General features: G+C 39.8%; 2 protein-coding genes across 2 annotated transcripts in view; one reads left to right on the forward strand and one right to left on the reverse strand.

The window, feature by feature from the left end:
* The window catches only part of RARRES1 (retinoic acid receptor responder 1), a 43346-nt gene extending 36180 nt beyond the window's left edge, over positions 1-7166 (forward strand). Inside the window, exons 5-6 of the mRNA XM_069580448.1 lie at positions 6722-6784; positions 6864-7166. Coding sequence (XP_069436549.1) covers positions 6722-6784; positions 6864-7010 — 210 coding nt within the window. The 3' untranslated portion in view covers positions 7011-7166. The remainder of the gene's footprint in view (positions 1-6721; positions 6785-6863) is intronic.
* Positions 7167-11269: 4103 nt separating this feature from the next.
* Positions 11270-17339, reverse strand: part of GFM1 (G elongation factor mitochondrial 1) — a 51344-nt gene continuing 45274 nt past the window's right edge. Inside the window, exons 16-18 of the mRNA XM_069561478.1 lie at positions 12632-12792; positions 11771-11824; positions 11270-11612 (exon numbers count right to left, since the gene is read on the reverse strand). Coding sequence (XP_069417579.1) covers positions 11481-11612; positions 11771-11824; positions 12632-12792 — 347 coding nt within the window. The 3' untranslated portion in view covers positions 11270-11480. The remainder of the gene's footprint in view (positions 11613-11770; positions 11825-12631; positions 12793-17339) is intronic.

The raw sequence follows: 17339 nt of genomic DNA on the forward strand, positions 1-17339 counted from the left end.
TCTCTGTTTCTTTGCATTGTTCACTTAGGATGCCTTTCTTATCTCTCCTTGCTAGTCTTTGGAACTCTGCATTCAGATGGATGTGTCTTTCCTTTTCTCCTTTGTCTTTTGCTTCTCTTCTTTTCTCAGCTATTTGTAAGGCCTCCTCAGGCAAGCCTTTTGCCTTTTTGCATTTCTTTTTCTTGGGGATGGTTTTGATCACTGCCTCCTGTACAGTGTTATGAACCTCCATCCCTTGTCTTTCAGGCACTCTGTCTAGCAGATCTAATCCCTTGAATCTATTTGTCACTTGTACTGTATAATCATAAGGATTTGATGTAGGTCATATCTGAATGGCCTAGTAGTTTTCCCTACTTTCTTCAATTGAAGTCTGAATTTTGCAATAAGGAGTTTATGATCTGAGCCACAGTCAGCTCCCGGTCTTGTTTTTGCTGACTGTATAGAGTTTCTCCATCTTTGGCTGCAAAGAATATAATCAGTCTGGTTTTGGTGTTGACCATCTGATGATGTCCATGTGTAGAGTCTTCTCGTGTTGTTGGAAGAGGGTGTTTCCCATGACCAATGCATTCTGTTGGCAATACCGTTAGCCTTTGCCCTGCTTCATTTTATACTCCAGGGCCAAACACAACACAGAAGGCTTTCAAAGCCACGAGAGTGGATGAGATAGGAAAATGGATGTAGACAGAGAAAGGTCATGTAAGGATTGAGTCCTGAAAAACTTTTAACTTTAGAAGTTGGAGATAGTAGAAAAGAAAGTCTTTCAAGGATGAGGGTTGATTGTGTCAAATGTTCCTGGGAAGACAACAAAGATGAGGCCCAAGAATTGGCCATTTGATACAGGCAGTTGGCAAGCTTATCAAGAGTTGTCTCACTGGCACAGAGTGGGTGAACTCTTGATTGGAGCAGGGTAAGGAAAGAATGGGAATGGAAGTGGGCAGTCCTTGTCTCAAGGAATTTAGCTATAAAGGGGAATTTAAAAAAAAGAGACTAGCACTGGAGGGTGGGTCACGTGGGTTTTCTGTTGTATTTTCAGGTTGGGAGATTCAGCAACATATTTGTATATTGATGAGAAAAATCCAGTAAAGAGGGGTGAAGTAGATCTTGTAGGGAAGAGAAGGAAGACTTGATGGAGTTAGTGTCTTTGGAGAGATATAGAGAGGATAAGGTCAATCCAGGAAAAGACCTTGGTCAAGGGCACAGGGTTCCCCTGGAGGAATGCAGACAGGTGTGGGACAGGTGCTGCTAGGAGGGCTGATGTCATGTGGCAGCTTGTGGAAGTTCTGTTCTGTCTCTTCTCAGTGAGAAATGAGGGAAAGTCACCAGCTGAGAGCAAGGATGAGATAGGAGGTGATGGGGGGTGTGTGTGTGTTGGTGGAGGGCAAGGGGGAGTCTTGGATTTGAGCATCACACAGCTCTGCAGGCCCTAGGTCTGCGGTCATGAACTGAAATTAGGGCCAGTCTTCCTCAGCTGGTTGGGTGTTCTCTGGTGGCTCAGATGGTAAAGAATTTGCCTGTAATGCAAGAGATCTGGGTTTGATCCCTGAGGAGGAAATGGCAACCACTCCAGTATTCTTGCCTGGAGAATCCCATGGACAGAGGAGACTGGTAGGCTAGTCCTTGGTTCGCAGAGTTGGATACGACTGAACGATTAACACTTTCACACTGGGTGTGGACATGGAGAAGGCTGAGTGGGGGTTTTCTCAGCCAGTTATGATGTGCAGGGAGGGGAGGGGCATTTCCAGAGTAAACAATATCAACTATTCTGCAAGAGGCAAGCTGAGCCAACTTTAAGTACAGATTTCTAAAAATCATTTTCTTCTCGGGTGGGTGAAGCAGTGGATTCACTGTGGATTGCTCAGTGAGTATCTTCTGAGGACAAGGGTTTGCCCAGCATCCAGTTAGCATTATTAATGCCAGTAAGAGCTTGGTGTGCCTTTTAAAGGTCACTTGTAAAGTGGACAACTGTTTGAAATATATTTTCTTTACTTACTGAAATGAACACATTTCTTTGCCCTATAGCGCACTTTTTAATAGAGATGACCATCTGAGAGTTGTTACGTTAGGGGTCTGGATACAGTACTACATCTTTTCTTAGGTCACTTTCTCAACTATCAAGACTTTAACACAAGACTTTAACTGAGAAGTTAGGGGAAATTTTTTGTTTAGTGTAGAAAATGGTGTCAAAGTAATAGAAATAATTTTAATGAGTGTCAGAGGAAAACTCAATAGGAAGAGAGAACAGAGACAAAACAGAAAAATTAGTATCTTTTAATGGCAGTGTTTTCTATTTTTTGCATTTGTATATCTCACATCACCAAAGTCACCACCAGTTTTTGCTGTGGGTCAAAAACAGCAGCTCCATTTCTGGCTCATTCTAGCCTGTCTTGATGTCATCTGTCCCATCAGTATCATTCAACCAGCCTGCAAAGTGGGAAAGTGGGGACAAATGTAACTGTAGGGTTAGGAAAATCAAACACAGGGGGAAATGGTCACTGAGTAGCTTCAGATTTTTACTCTGTGGTATTTGGGTTTTAGATAAATAATAATTGAATGTGTAACTGCTTGCTGGGTCACCTAAGGCAAATCACTTCTCTTAGGACTATGAAATGAAGATTAACAAACTTATTTAGATTTATGTTAGCTTCAGTACTGAAGCAACTTGGAAATTTGGTTTAAGGTTGATAGCGTTTCAGATTGTTGTTGCTTCGTTGAGTTATGTCTGACTCTTTTGTGACTCTATGGACTGTAGCCTGCCAGGTGCCTCTGTCCATGGAATTCTCCAGAGAAGAATACTGGAGTGAGTTGCCATTAATTTCTCTAGGGGAATCTTCCTAACCCAGGAATTGAACTCATGTCTCTTGCATTGGCAGGTGGATTCTTTACCACTGAGTCACCTGGGAAGCCCACATTTCAGATCAGCGTTATCTTATTTTTACAGGCAGTCTCCCATCCAAGTACTAACTGGGCCTGACCCTTGTTAGCTTAGCTTCCAAGATTAGAGTTGTCTTAAAGAAAAGTATGCACAAACCCTCATAGATTTTCAAATTCTGCTATTTGGTAGCCACTAACGATTTTTGTGATCTTTCAGAAAAAAAAAAAAAAAAACCCCAGCAAGAAGCAAAACAAGCAACATTTTTTTTTTAAAGTCACCAAGATCAGAAAGTCTCGGGACTGTCCGTAGACTAGAGCCAGGAAGGCAGGGCTGACAAAGCCAAGACAGAGAAGCAAGGAGTGAGTGGAGGGGTCCCATGGCCCAAGGTAGCTCAGGAAACTGTCGTCCCCTTCTCCTCCTGCCCCCAATCCCTCCCAGCATCAGGGTCTTTTCCAAAGAGTCAGCTCTTCGCATGAGGTGGGCAAAGTACTGGAGTTTCAGCTTCAGCATCAGTTCTTCCAATGAACACCCAGGACTGATTGATCTCCTTGCTAGTTTATTGTAGAAATGCAAATTAAAACTACAGTGAGGTACCACCACATACTACTCAGAACAGCCATCACATCTTGAATGTCCACAAATAGAAATTCTGGAGGTTTGGAGAAAAGGAAACCTCCTAAAACAGTTGGTGAGAATGTAAGTTGATTCAGCCACTATGGAAAACAGCAGGGAGGTTCCTTAGAAAACTAAGGAATAGCAAACTAAAAATAGAATTACCATATGATCCAGCAGTTCCACTCCTGGACATATATCCTGAGAAAACCGTCATCCGAAAAGATACTCATGCCCACAGCAGCATTATTTACAATACAGCCAAGACATGGACGCAACCTAAGCTGTCCATCAGCAGACAAACAGATAACGAGGATGTAGTACAGATGCACAGTATTACTCAGTCATAAAAGGAAATGAGACTGTGCCGTTGGCAGCTTCAAGGGTGGACCTCGAGATTATCATACTAAGCCAGTCAAACACCATACAATATCACGTGTCGAATCTAAAATAGGATACAAATGAACTTATTTATGAAACAGAAAGACTCACAAACATAGAAAACAAACTTATGGTTACCAAAGGGGAAAAGGGGGTAAGAGAGGGGTAAATTAGCAGATACAAACCACTATATATAAAATAACCAACAAGGACCTACTGCAACATAGGAAAAAGAATATGTACATATATGTATAACTGAGTCACCTGGCTGTACACAGAAACTAGCAACACTGTAAATCAACTACACTTCAATTAAAACAAAACAAAACTTCTCATAGCATATACTCATAACCTAAGCCTACTTACTCTCTATTAAAACCACCCTGGTTCTGCTAGGGATCATTCCTTTTTTAGAGGTGAGTGGGGCAGTAGGGGGTCATGAGTAAGGAAACGAAACACTTCAGGTCTGTCTCTAGGAAGATCACAGCACTGAATTATCAGGAAAATGTGACAGCAGGCCCTCAGTTTGGACTGAGGTTCTGACATATGTGATGATTTGAACAAAACTAAGGGATTATTTCTGCATAATATTAAAAATGATGGCTCCCTGGCGGACAGAGCCCTACTTGGTGTGAGCAGTGCACCCTGGATACTTTGCCAGGTTCATGCACGTGCCTTGTCTGGGCTGCAGTTCTTTAATAAGCCTAGTTTCAATAACTTTATTAAGGAAGTGAAGTCGCTCAGTCATGTCTGACTCTTTGCGACCGTGGACTATAGCCCACCAAGCTCCTCCATCCATGGGATTCTCCAGGCAAGAATACTGGAGTGGATTGCCATTTCCTTCTCCAGGGGATCTTCCCAACCCAGGGATCGAACCCAGGTCTCCCACATTGCAGGCAAACGCTTTAACCTTTGCACCACCAGGGAAGCCCAATTATTAAGGAAAGTCTTAATTAAATGTAGAGAGTGTCCAAGCATTACAATAACCCAAATTTTTGTGTGGATTATTAATTGGAATGCCATCATTTATTTCAGGCCTTTTCCCGTTTTGCCATACATCTGGAGATTGCTACAGTTTCCTTCAGATATGCTATTTTCAAAGACAGACACTGCCCTGAAAACATACATATAAGACCAGGTTTTTTTCTTTAATTTATTTAAATTGGAGGCTAATTACTTTACAATACTGTAGTGGTTTTTACTGACATGAATCAGCCATGTGTGTACATGTGTTCTTTGATTGATCCAGGCCCACTCTTTTTGCCTTATCCCTCCCTCCCTTTCTCCACCTGATGGAAATTTCATGGCCTGTAAAAAATCTTAATACCAATTTTTTTAGCTGTAGAAATACATGGTAAGCAGATCTTGAGAAATCGTGCAGGCAGCACAGAAGTCTAAGATAAGAATTACGCAGCACAGCAGCCAGCTGTGTCAATAGAGCCCAAGGTCAAGATCGCCACCAAATGAGTCAAACAGGCTAAATCCACCCCCAAAGCCAGCAATGCCCAACTGACAACTGGAGCCTCCAGAAGCTGTTCCTTTATAGAAGAGAGACACTAAATGTTCTCTTAGGAATTCTTTGACTGTGCAGTCTGTCTTTTGGATATGTGCTTTCATCATTCATGGGTACACTGCTAGGCAGAAGGCAAACCTACCCAATGGTGAAAAGCATCACAGAAAAGCGGTCAATTTGTGATTGATCCAGGCCCACTCTTTTTACCTTATCCCTCCCTCCCTTTCTCCACCTGATGGAAATTTCATGGCTTGTAAAAAATCTTCAACAGTGTAAGCAAAGGGAAGACAGAATGTAGTATCTTCTTTTTGTTTTTGCTTTTTCATATTCTTAAATAGTCTCAACGAAAGCCTGGTGGATTAAAGTCACAATCCAAATTAATTTAAATATTTCTTCCATTTTTTTTAACGAAAGGGATAAGCTCTTTTACAGCCCAAGGAGTTACTGCAAAATACAGGAAATTGATTTAGTCACTCTTAACATTTATAAAAATCAGTTGAGTAAAAGAGATGTGGGAGACTGCCTGCTTACCTGGAAAATGTGCTGGTTTTAGAAGCAGTATGGTAAAACATGAAGGATGTGAGTGGTGAAGTCCATAGATTTATCTGGGTTTGAATCTCCATTTATCACCTACTAGCTGTAATCTCAAGTTACCTTCCCTATAAAATTAGGGCTTACCTGGTTGCTCAAATGGTTAAGAATCTGCCTGCAATGCAGGAGACCCAGGTTTGATCCCTGGGTTGGGAAGAACCTCTGGAGAAAGGAAGGGCAACCCACTTCAGTACTCTTAACTGGAAAATCCCATGGACAGAGGAGCCTGGTGGGCTACAGTCCATGGGGTTGCAAAGAGTCGGACACCACTGAACGACTACCACTACCATAATACATATTCTTGCAGGACAGGAGAATTCCATGAGAAAATGTATGAAATGCCTAGCACAGGACTTGGCCACAGTGGCCTTCTAGAAATCCTGGTTGCCCTGCCCGTCTTTACTGCCTGGCATAGTAGGTCTACATATCAGCTTGAGGTGCATATATGATTATCAATAGATTCTCCCTATCCTCATAGACCTTAGTCTCCATCAAAACCTGTAAGTATTAGAGAGAAAAAAATGATAGAAAGATCTTACTAGATTTTCCTGACTTGGTGGCAAAACAGTAAGAATCCATGACTTCTACATCTTGATGTAGGATAGCACCAAAGGAGATGAGGCTAGACTCAAAGAGGCGGCAGGTGATTCAAGGCACCCACTGGAGAAGTTATGTTAAGATGAGCCTTCCAAATTCTGAGCTAATATAAACCTATCCTATCTATCGCACTAATTCTTTTTTTCTTCTTCTAGAAAACAAATGATGATGCAATTGATTTTGATTATACTGTTCTACTCCATGAATTCTCAACACAGGTAAAACATAATGGTACATAGAATTGCTTAAACCAGAAGTTTTGGCAGGTCATAATCTTTTAGAACTCTTGTTCCCCAGGAAATTATTCCCTGCCGTATTCACTTGGTCTGGTACCCCGGCAAACCACTGAAAGTGAAGTACCACTGTCAAGAGCGACAGACACCGGAAGAAGGCTCTGGAACTGAAGGATCGGCTGTGGCACTGACGGAGCTTAGTAATTTCTGAAAAGCAAGACACATCTGTCTATACCACATTCTAAACAAAATGACTGTCCTCTGCACTAAATAGCCTAAATCATTATTCTAGTAAAATAGCCAAGTATAAGGCAATCTAATAATTTAGGAAAGCCTGTGATTACAAATAAATATTCAAACATTAAAAGATATTGGGATTTTTATTTCTTGATGGGTATGGTTTAGTTTTTAACTCTGGGAATAGGTACATACTGAACTCTGCTCAGTGACCCCACAGGTTCCTCAGGGTTTCAGCCCTGAAGTATAAAATCTAGTTAATTAGTATATACCACAGCTGCACTAATAAGTATTTATGACAAAATTGATGGTCGCATCTCTAAATCTGCCATTTCTCAGTAGTTTTATCATATTGCAGGCAACTAATTTGTATTGTTAAATTGCTATCTAGTATGTAAAGACATGGACTCTTACAAAAGAAAAGATGAATTATACTATTGTTTTTTAGCAGATACATTTTATGTACTACTCCATTTAAAACCCCAACCCTCTGCAGTCATCTTCTCAACATCCACTGGATTTAAGAATTGTAAGTTTTCCAAAGCATTGGAAACAGCCATTTAAAGAAAATATCAGATCCCCAACATACATGATAATGCAGAGAAGATACTTTAAGAGTTCAAATGTAGAGAAAATACTTTAAGATTTCAAACAATCTAGTGATAGATAAAGCAGACACAAAGTAGTAAGCTCCTCTAACTGAAGTTTCCTAAATATTTAACAAAAAGTGCCAAGAGCACAGTGAGCACATTCAGTGTCCTGTGATTTCTAAACTTTCAGTGTCATGTTAAGAACTAGAAAGGGGTTTCATCTTTCTTGTCTCAACTTTCTAAGTCCTCTCATCCTTATAAAGGCATTTTTAACTAGTGAGATTAGGCTCACAAATGTAACCTTTAACCCAACCAGGTAAGGAATCTAAGGTAACCTTTTAACAGATTTCAGGGACTTCAATGTGGCTCACTGTGATTGCAAAAGGCAGTGGGGCGAGGTCTGTATGTGTACTTCCCTATGGCTCAGAAGGTAAAGAATCTGCCTACAATGCAGGAGATCTGGGTTCGATCCCTGGGTCAGGAAGATCCCCTGGAGAAGGAAATGGCAATCCACTCCAGTATTCTTGCCTGGAGAATCCCATGGATAGAGGGGTCTGGCGGGCTACAGTCCATGGGATCACAAAGAGTTGGACACAACTAAGTGACTAACACACACAGACATAAAACAGACATATAAACAGACATATAAAATAGATTACAAAGGTGAACTCTACCCTTACAACATACACAAAAGTTACCTAATTTATAGATTTACACAATCCACAAAAGTTAAGCCTACTAAAAATTTCTCACTATCACCATTGCTACTGCTGCTGCTGCTAAGTTGCTTCAGTTGTGTCCGACTCTGTGCAACCCCATAGACGGCAGCCCACCAGGCTTCCCCGTCCCTGGGATTCTCCAGGCAAGAACACTGGAGTGGGTTGCCATTTCCTTCTCCAACGCATGAAAGTGAAAAGTGAAAGTGAAGTCACTCAGTCGTGTTCGACTCTTCACGACCCCATGGACTGCAGCCTACCAAGCTCCTCCATCCATGGGATTTTCCAAGCAAAAGTACTGGAGTGGGGTGCCACTGCCTTCTCCGAATATCACCATTAGAACATCTTTTCTAGCACAAAGTCTAAAATTGCTGACTTGATTTTGCTAGCTAACAATGGAGAAAAATTACTTCATTTGCCTTGACATAAAATGAAAACCTCTAAATTCCCTAAGCCCTCTTTTCATTAAGAGTCTAAAAAACTCTGAGTCACTCTGACACAATGAGAGTTATAGGCAGTATCACATTCATTTTCCTAATCTCTTTCCAATTTTCAAAAATTTTAAGACATATAAGGTGACACCAGGATTTTGCCTGGATTCCTTTGATTCTACTCATAGTTTTGTTTTGAGCTATGAATAGTCAGAAGTTAATAAGTTCTTCTGAAAGTCATTTGGAAGTTTCTATGTTGGCCCTTGAATGAGAATCTTTCATGACATAATGAGCTTATTACACTAATTTCTCTCAACTTAGGAAATTCTATGACCTCTTCTGTGACCTTTCCTAACTTTCAAAGTGCTACAGCCACATAACATGCTGCCTGGCACTTATGGATAAATGAGTGAATGCTCACAATAAACTGCCTGTGAAAACATTAACTATTTCAATGATGCATTAGTTTTATTTGAAGACATTTTAAGCAGCAATTAAAGCTCGAATTCAAAAATTCATACTTTTGGAAAGTAGATGTTTTCTCCAAAGGGATTTATTCCTATTTGTCACAATTTACTACTTAACCTGGTGGCTGCCTTGGTTAACTGGCATCAATTTTAAGACCCATCCATATTTCAAAAGTATTAAAATATGAAAAACTCTAAAACTTCAGTGTTAAATTTTAGTGGGACTTACCTGGTGGTCCAGTGGCTAAGACTCTGTGCTCCCAATGCAAGGGGCTTGGGTTTGATCCCTGGCCAGAGAACTGATCCCATCTGCTGCAACTGAAAGTTTGCAAGCCACAAAGATCAAAGATCCTGAGGGCCATAACTAAGACCCGGCTGTCACAGCGACAATGTAGTAACTTCACAACCTAAATCTCAGAGTGAGCAAGGAGGAAAGGAATAATAGAAAATCGACTGTATATCTTTACAGATAAAGTTACCAAGCTAAGAACTAACAGCCCAAACTCTAACATCACACAAAAGAATATTAACAATATGACATGTGAACGTTTCATGTTTTGGAGGTACAGGTGATATTACAGGGGTCTTTAACCATGCCTGTACATTAGAACACGCTGGAAAACCTTTGATCTTGATCCAAAGCAGCAGCAGCACCTAAGGGTTGGCCTGGATATTTTTTTAAAGCTCCGCGAATAATTTTAAATTCCCAGTCCTGCTACCAGGGGGAATCAGGGTGATACTACTGTCCAGTGCTGCTACCATTCTCCAGCAAATAATACTGTCTTCCTTTAAATTAGCCAACAATCATCCCGAAAGCAGGATAAAAGAGACCCTTATTTATACACGCTGTCATTAATTTTTTCCTTCTGCAGACTTTGGCTGGTAATGGGGTCTTTACCAACTATAACCGAACTGAGTCAACAAAAGATGTCGGTTCTGGTCTTGGATGGGTTCTTAATGAGATCTTATTCTTGTTTTTTTGGATGAGCCAATTCTGAATAATATAGTAGAACTTCCTGGCGAAGTCCAATATACCCTAGAAACAAAAGCTTAGCATTTGTCTTTCATAATCTCAACACAGTATGTGATACATTCCAACAGACTCAAATTCAACTAACATTTACTGCGTGGATAAACAGACTACCCAACAACCCTGTAAGTTGTATTTTATTATTTCCAAACTGCAGAAACATTAAAATGAACACAGACAAGCATATGCAAGGGTCTGTTTTTTACCTCACAGGTCTGCAAAAAAGTAACATTTATATCCCTGAAAACAAGCAGTTACAAATGTGTATAAGCCACAAAGTGAAGCCATCAGCTCTATATAAAACAGCTAGAAGTTTAGCTAGCATTTTAATACCCCAATGAAGAATCTGAAAAACATTCTCCATTAAGATCATATGAATCCTTTTTTATTTAAAATATATATATATATATATCCCCATGACTCATTTATTTTAGACCTGGAAGTCTGTACCTTTTAACCTCTGTCAGCTATTTCACTGCCCCCCTCCCTTTTAACAACCACCTGCTTCTCTGTTCTCTGTGTCTATGAGACTTGGTTTTGTCATGTTCATTTGTTTTGATTTTTAGATCCACATATAAGTAAAATCATATAGTATCTGTCTTTAACTTATTTCACTTCACATAATACCCTCTAGGGCCATCCAGGTTGTCACAAAGGAACCCCACTCTTAAAAAAAAGTGACACTCCAAGAAGTATCATGATATATGCAATTCACTTTCAAGTATCAGCAAACAATATTTTTTTAAAGAATGGAAGTATGTGACCAGATGGGCAACAAACAGACAGCAAATATGACAAATTATTATCTGATAAACACTCTTAACAAAACTGTTCACTATTCAGTCTAGACGGATGGTATATGGCTGTTGTTTTTACTGTGTTTTCAGCTTTTCTGTATACTGAAAATTCTTACGCTGAAAAATCTGCACATTTATATATGTTCTAAGCTTATAAGTAGAACAGAAATAAGTCTCCTCTCTCAAATAAATATTAACTATATTTTGATAATAACCATATTTTATTTGAGGTATAAAACCAATCAACAGAGTTGAGATATACACAGAATTAACCTTTACATAATACAAACTCCTGAATATATAGGATGGGCTTCTAAAGTTACTTGTTTTCAGCCTGAGTTTATTCCACTGGAATCCATTAAAGTATCCAAACTTGCAGATACAGTTAAAGTTTGTCAAGAAAGTGAGAAAAATTAGTTCTTGGCTTTTCCTTTTTTTACAGGAAGTTGACCTGTAGCTTCCAAATACTTATTAATGAGTTCTTCTTGTGTAGCTGGTGAACATGGCTGATATCTGCAGTACTCCATTGTATATTCTCCCTTCCCCTGGGGGTTCAAAACAAAATCAAAAAGATTTTAAAAAACCGGACCTCCAAAAACTATCAAGTAAAGAAAGTCATGCAAAGCCACGATTTCACAAAAATGATCATTTTGTAGGATGGTCTCTTGAAGAGCACTGAAGTAAAATTTAAACACCTGCTTACCTCTGTGCATGACCTAAGTTCAGTAGAATAACCAAACATATTATTCAGAGGGACCTGAAAACAAACACAGTAAATACTTCAGCATTGCTTATTGGAAAATATTTTAGAAAAACACAGAAGCCTTAGCCATTTAACTCCTTTAGACCCAGTAACTAGTAACTCTTGGTTTAAAAGAGTTTCTACTGGTTTCTACTAGTAACTCTCGGCTTAAAAGAATTAGAAGCCAAAGAAAAACTTATTGTTTTATTGCGAATAGAAACCCAATTTGAAGATAATTTCATTTGACAGTCACAACTAGCAAATCGATCTTTCAGTTTGGCGGAGTGGGCACCACTGACAGCCTTCCCCCTCGTCCCCACTCCACGCGGCTGCAGCTCAAGTACTCAGGGTGTTTCTTCTGTGAAAAGGTGAACATTAATAGAGCTCGTCTCTGGATTCCTCAATGATATGCCCACAGTAATGTCTTCTAGGAGACCTCAGGTAATATGACTAAAGCCCTTTCTCCCATGAACTTTAAGTCAAGTAAGGCAAAGGAGATAAATATTATCCTAATAAATGAGAACATAAGAAAACAGCTATGCAAATAAAGCTATCATGAGGAAGAAAAGGTAATTGTACATCTAAGAAAATGACATACAAAAGGCCTACATGAGATGAATCTCATTTTTACCTTTTACACTTAAAGAGATGCTCTAACAGCAAAGTATAGAAATTGACACACACATATATAAGCACAAATTCAACACTTGAATAGCCAGGGAAATGTGCCAATTTGCTCTACAATTTCCAAACACAAAAGCTAATCCTGATTTTCTCCTGTGGATGATAAAAGCAAGGTTGTCAGTGACTAACAGTACTTACATCTGCATACAGTGTAACATAGTCCTCAATTCCATCTTGTCCTGTGATTACCCCCTGGCGTCGGTTAATTCCTGCAATCACTGGTCCCTGAAATTCATTTGGGGCTATAACTTCCACCGACATAACAGGCTCGAGAATACATAATGCTGTATTTGCCAGGGCTGGGGTTTAAAGAAATAAATAATACATCAGTTTATTAATCTTTAAACAAACTGGAACTCTTTCCTTATCCAGATGTACAAAAGGGAGATGGAAAGTACTCTCCCAAAGGTACACACACAAATGATAAGATTAAAATATCTGATCTGGACTCATTTTTCTAGCAGCAGTAGCAGCCACTCTTTTAAATGGAACTTCCAGAAGGACAACACTTAATTCTAATATTAGTATGTCCATTACCATTTTTTATCCTTAAAAATCATGAGGTTGAAGAGAATAATATAAAAGGGGTCTTAGAACAACATTCAATAAAGTCCTTTCGCACTTAAATTATGCAGTTAGCGGTCACTAATTCTGAGATCCTTCACTAGCTGTTGAGTCTCTGACCCAGGTAAATCAACCCTTTCTTGTTGGTCCCTGGCAGACATTTATACTTGGAGACAACAATCAAGTCAGGCCTGAGATCTGTCTAGGCTAAACAATTTCAATACCTGATTGAGAGCTAAAAATACAAGTTTCTGCTTTCTGCTCTGCCTCTAATAAGTGACATGCCTTTTGGAAAAACACAATCAATCCAGGTATTGAGTTTCTTCACCTACAAAATAAAGACACTGGCTGAGATGCTAATGGTCATTTAAGCAGTATACCCCAATGTGTATGTCGACACATTTTTTTTTTAGTCCCACTTAGTACTTAAACAGAATACTTCTTACTGTAACAGATGCTTTAGGGAGAAATGTAACAATGTGGAGAGAATGTAACTTCCAACACTCAAATTTAATATGGACATTATGACAGTGTGGAGTAATACTTCAGCCTCAGACTGGATGGATTATCTTTAAAGACTTGAAGCAGGATGTCCCTGGTGGTACAGTGGGTAAGAATCTGCCTGCCAATGCAGGGGATGCAGGTTTGGTCTGATTCAGGAAGATGCCAAATGCCACGGAACGGCCAGGCCTGAGGGCCACCTAAGAACACACACTGCACTACTGCAGCTGGGGAGCCTAGAGCCGCACTCCACAAGAGAAGCTCCGCAGCGAGAAGCCTGTGCACGCAATGAACAGCAGCCCCCTCTCACTGCAACTTGAGAAAGCCCTCACGGCAACGAAGAGCCAGCACGGCCCAAAATAAATAAATACCATATAAAAGACTTTCAACAAAGCACGAAAAGGTGACAAAGAAATGTTTAATTTTTCAAAAAGTTAATCTTCCAAGCATCAATTGTTTATAATAAACTAGTCGGCAATTATTCTTGTATATTCCTTAAAGCACTTATTCTAAAGATACTAACAAGTGCAATACTTAGAAAAACAGCCATTTAATATACTTGGATTTCTTTGAAATATTTTCTAGTTCAAATCATATCTTAGCTCAGACCTACCTCTGACTCATTAGTCCTAATTAGTGAGTTTTGATTTCAAAAGAGGGATAAGTGAGCTCTGCAGATTCCTCAGTGTCATTAGCGAGGCCCTGCAGAATTCTATGTAGATATCTAAAGCAGTTTAGACTAAAAATTCTAGACTGCAGAAGCAGCTCTATTTCTTGTAACTTCTTGGGTTACCACAATGGCTGGGCTTTCTTGGTTCTGCTGCTGCTGCTGCTGCTAAGTCGCTTCAGTCGTGTCTGACTGTGCGACCCCATAGACGGCAGCCACCAGGCTCCCCCATCCCTGGGATTCTCCAGGCAAGAACACTGGAGTGGGTTGCCATTTCCTTCTCCAATGCATCAAAGTGAAAAGTGAAAGCGAAGTCGCTCAGTGCTCAGTCGTGTCCAACTCTTCACGACCCCATGGACTGCAGCCTACCAGGCCCCTCCGTTCATGGGATTTTCCAGGCAAGAGTACTGGAGTGAGGTGCCTTCTCCGTCCTTGGCTCTAAATAAATGCAACTAATGCAGAACCCAGGTGGTGCTAGTGGTAAAGAACCTGCCTGTCAATGCAAGAGACATAGGAGATGCAGGTTCAATCCCCTGGAGGGCATGGCAACTCACTCCAGTATTCTTGCCTGGAGAATCCCATAGACAGAGGAGCCTGGTGGGCTATACAGTCCATGGGGTTGCAAAGACTCAGACATGGCTGAGCACACACGCACAGAGGTACCCAGAAAGAGGGATGTGAACAGACATATTTAGTTACATATTATCTAGTGTTTTCAAAAGGTCAGTAATATAAAAGAGCTAAAGTGTGAAAGAGTCATCATATCCTAAAGGGAAAGAAGGGGCCAGTATACAGTGTCCATCCCTTAACTGTTGAGGGCGACCTGTCCAGTTCTGTTTCATATTTCCCCCACCCTCCTTTTAATTCCTTCTTTCTTCCTAAATCCACCTTCTGATTCACTTGCCCTTCTTCATGCTTTTCTCTATCCCATTCCGTAATGACAAGGCTGCAGAACTAATTCATCCTGCCATTTTTCAATAGTCACATAGCAGCCAAGTCCTAAAAGCAATTTTTCCTCAAGTAGAACAGCAGGAAGTGAAAATATCCACACCATCCATCACAAGACCTTTAAGTCTAAAGTGGTGGGCAGAGGTGGTAATGTTTCTATTTCAGTCCACTAGGGATAAAGCTGAAAACACCACGCTGGGCGCCAAAGAGTTTTGAGAGGAGGTGGTCAAGGGCTAGGACCCTGGTGAGGGTTTAACTCTCAGTTCCACCACTAACTAACACGTAGCCTTGGGTCATTCGATTAACTACTCTTGAGTCTCAGTTTTTTCAACTATCGGGTCACTGTGGAAGATATGATAATTCATGTACTTAGCATAATATTATTACACAGCACAAAAGTCATCAATAAATGTTACTGTGACTTCTCTGAGACAAAAATCTGGGAATGGGTGGCATGGAACAGGTCAAAGGTAATATGAAGGTAAGAGGGATAAGCTTTCACTATGCCCAAACACATATGTGCAAGTGTGTTGTGTGCTAAATCACTTCAGTCGTGTCTGACTGTGACCCCATGGACTATAGTCCAACAGGTTCCTCTGTCCATGAAATTCTCCAGGCAAGAATACTGGAGTGGGTTGTCGTGCCATCCCCCAGGGGATCTTCCTGACCCAGGGATCGAACCTGTGTCTCTTGTGTCTCCTGCACTGACAGTCAGGTTCTTTACCACTAGCACCACCTGGGAAGCCTGTGCCATGTTTAAGCACATTCTGATTTAATAGTGTGGAATTACTATCTGCAAGCAGCTGGACATGCCCATTTCTACAGAGTTAAGTATGAAGAAGAGCCAGGATTCAAACTCAGCCCAGGAGATCAAAAAAGGGACAATGATGAGTAAAATGAGCTAATGTAATCCTGGGTAGGCCTTTATTTCTCTTGTGGAGTAACTACAAATTAAATGTTTGTGGGGAGACCAAGCACAGTGGTCTAAATATTGGCCAAAGCAAATGATGGTGGGACTTCCCTGGTGGTCCAGTGGCTAAGACTCTGCACTCCCAATGCAGGGGTCTGGCTTCAATCCCTGGTCAGGGAACTAGATCCCACATCCTGCAACTAAGAATTTGAATGCTGCAATTAAAGAGTTCGAATGTCACAACTAAAGATCCCGTATGCCACAACTAAAAATATCCTGCAGCTACAAAGAAGATCAAAGATCCTGCATGCTGCAAAAAAAACCAGGGCAGGAAATGAAAAATTAAGAAAAGAAAAGAAAATGATGGTAATGGTTAACATCCATGGGGTGAAATCCCTGAAAGAAGATTTAATTTCACGTTTCAGTTTTAGTTATATCACTGATTAATTTCAGGGATAAAGTTTAAATTGTGACTGAATATAGTTCCAGTTTTCACTTTTTAAAATTAAAAACATATGAGAACATGAACTATTTTTCTTCCAATTTTGATAATAGTTCAAAAGTATAAGTTAATCTGATATTAAGCTCAATTATCAATATTTACCACCTTAAAACTCATATGATAATCAGTGGAGGTATGTGTATGAAAAGCTGATTTTCATAAGAGCCCAGCAAAACTTTTTTTATTCTTTTACACTTTTATCTTTTAATCATGGAGAAAAAAGAATCAGATGATGAAATAGCAAAGTAACTCGTTTTTCATGCTAGCACCCTATTTATTTGCACATATTTTTCTGGCAAAAAACCCCACAATACTCCTCAGTTCTATTATCGTCTAGTGCTTTTCCTTTGCTTCCCTATCAGGCAATTAATCACACATAAGAATATCTGCACACTTAAGTATTTAAAAACTAAATCGTACATATGTTTAATTAATATTCATAGACATACAGATTTTTTTCATGGATATACATATATTATGGACATCTAATCTACATTTATTTATATTTCATATAGGTACAACTGAAAAGCATGATGCTCTTTATTGATTTTACCAATTATCTTGCTTTATGTAACCTCTATCCAGGAAAGCTACCTATTTCCAGGATAGAATAGTTGGTGATTTCTTATTTGTCTTAACTACACTAAAAAAAGTATCACAATGCATACATTTATCAAATCATCACTTAAAATATTACAGTTTTGTCAACTGCACCTCAATAAAGCTGAGAAAACTATAGAGTGATTACAACTAA

Source organism: Ovis canadensis, chromosome 1 (genome assembly GCF_042477335.2).
Source record: "Ovis canadensis isolate MfBH-ARS-UI-01 breed Bighorn chromosome 1, ARS-UI_OviCan_v2, whole genome shotgun sequence".
Lineage (NCBI taxonomy): Eukaryota > Metazoa > Chordata > Mammalia > Artiodactyla > Bovidae > Ovis > Ovis canadensis.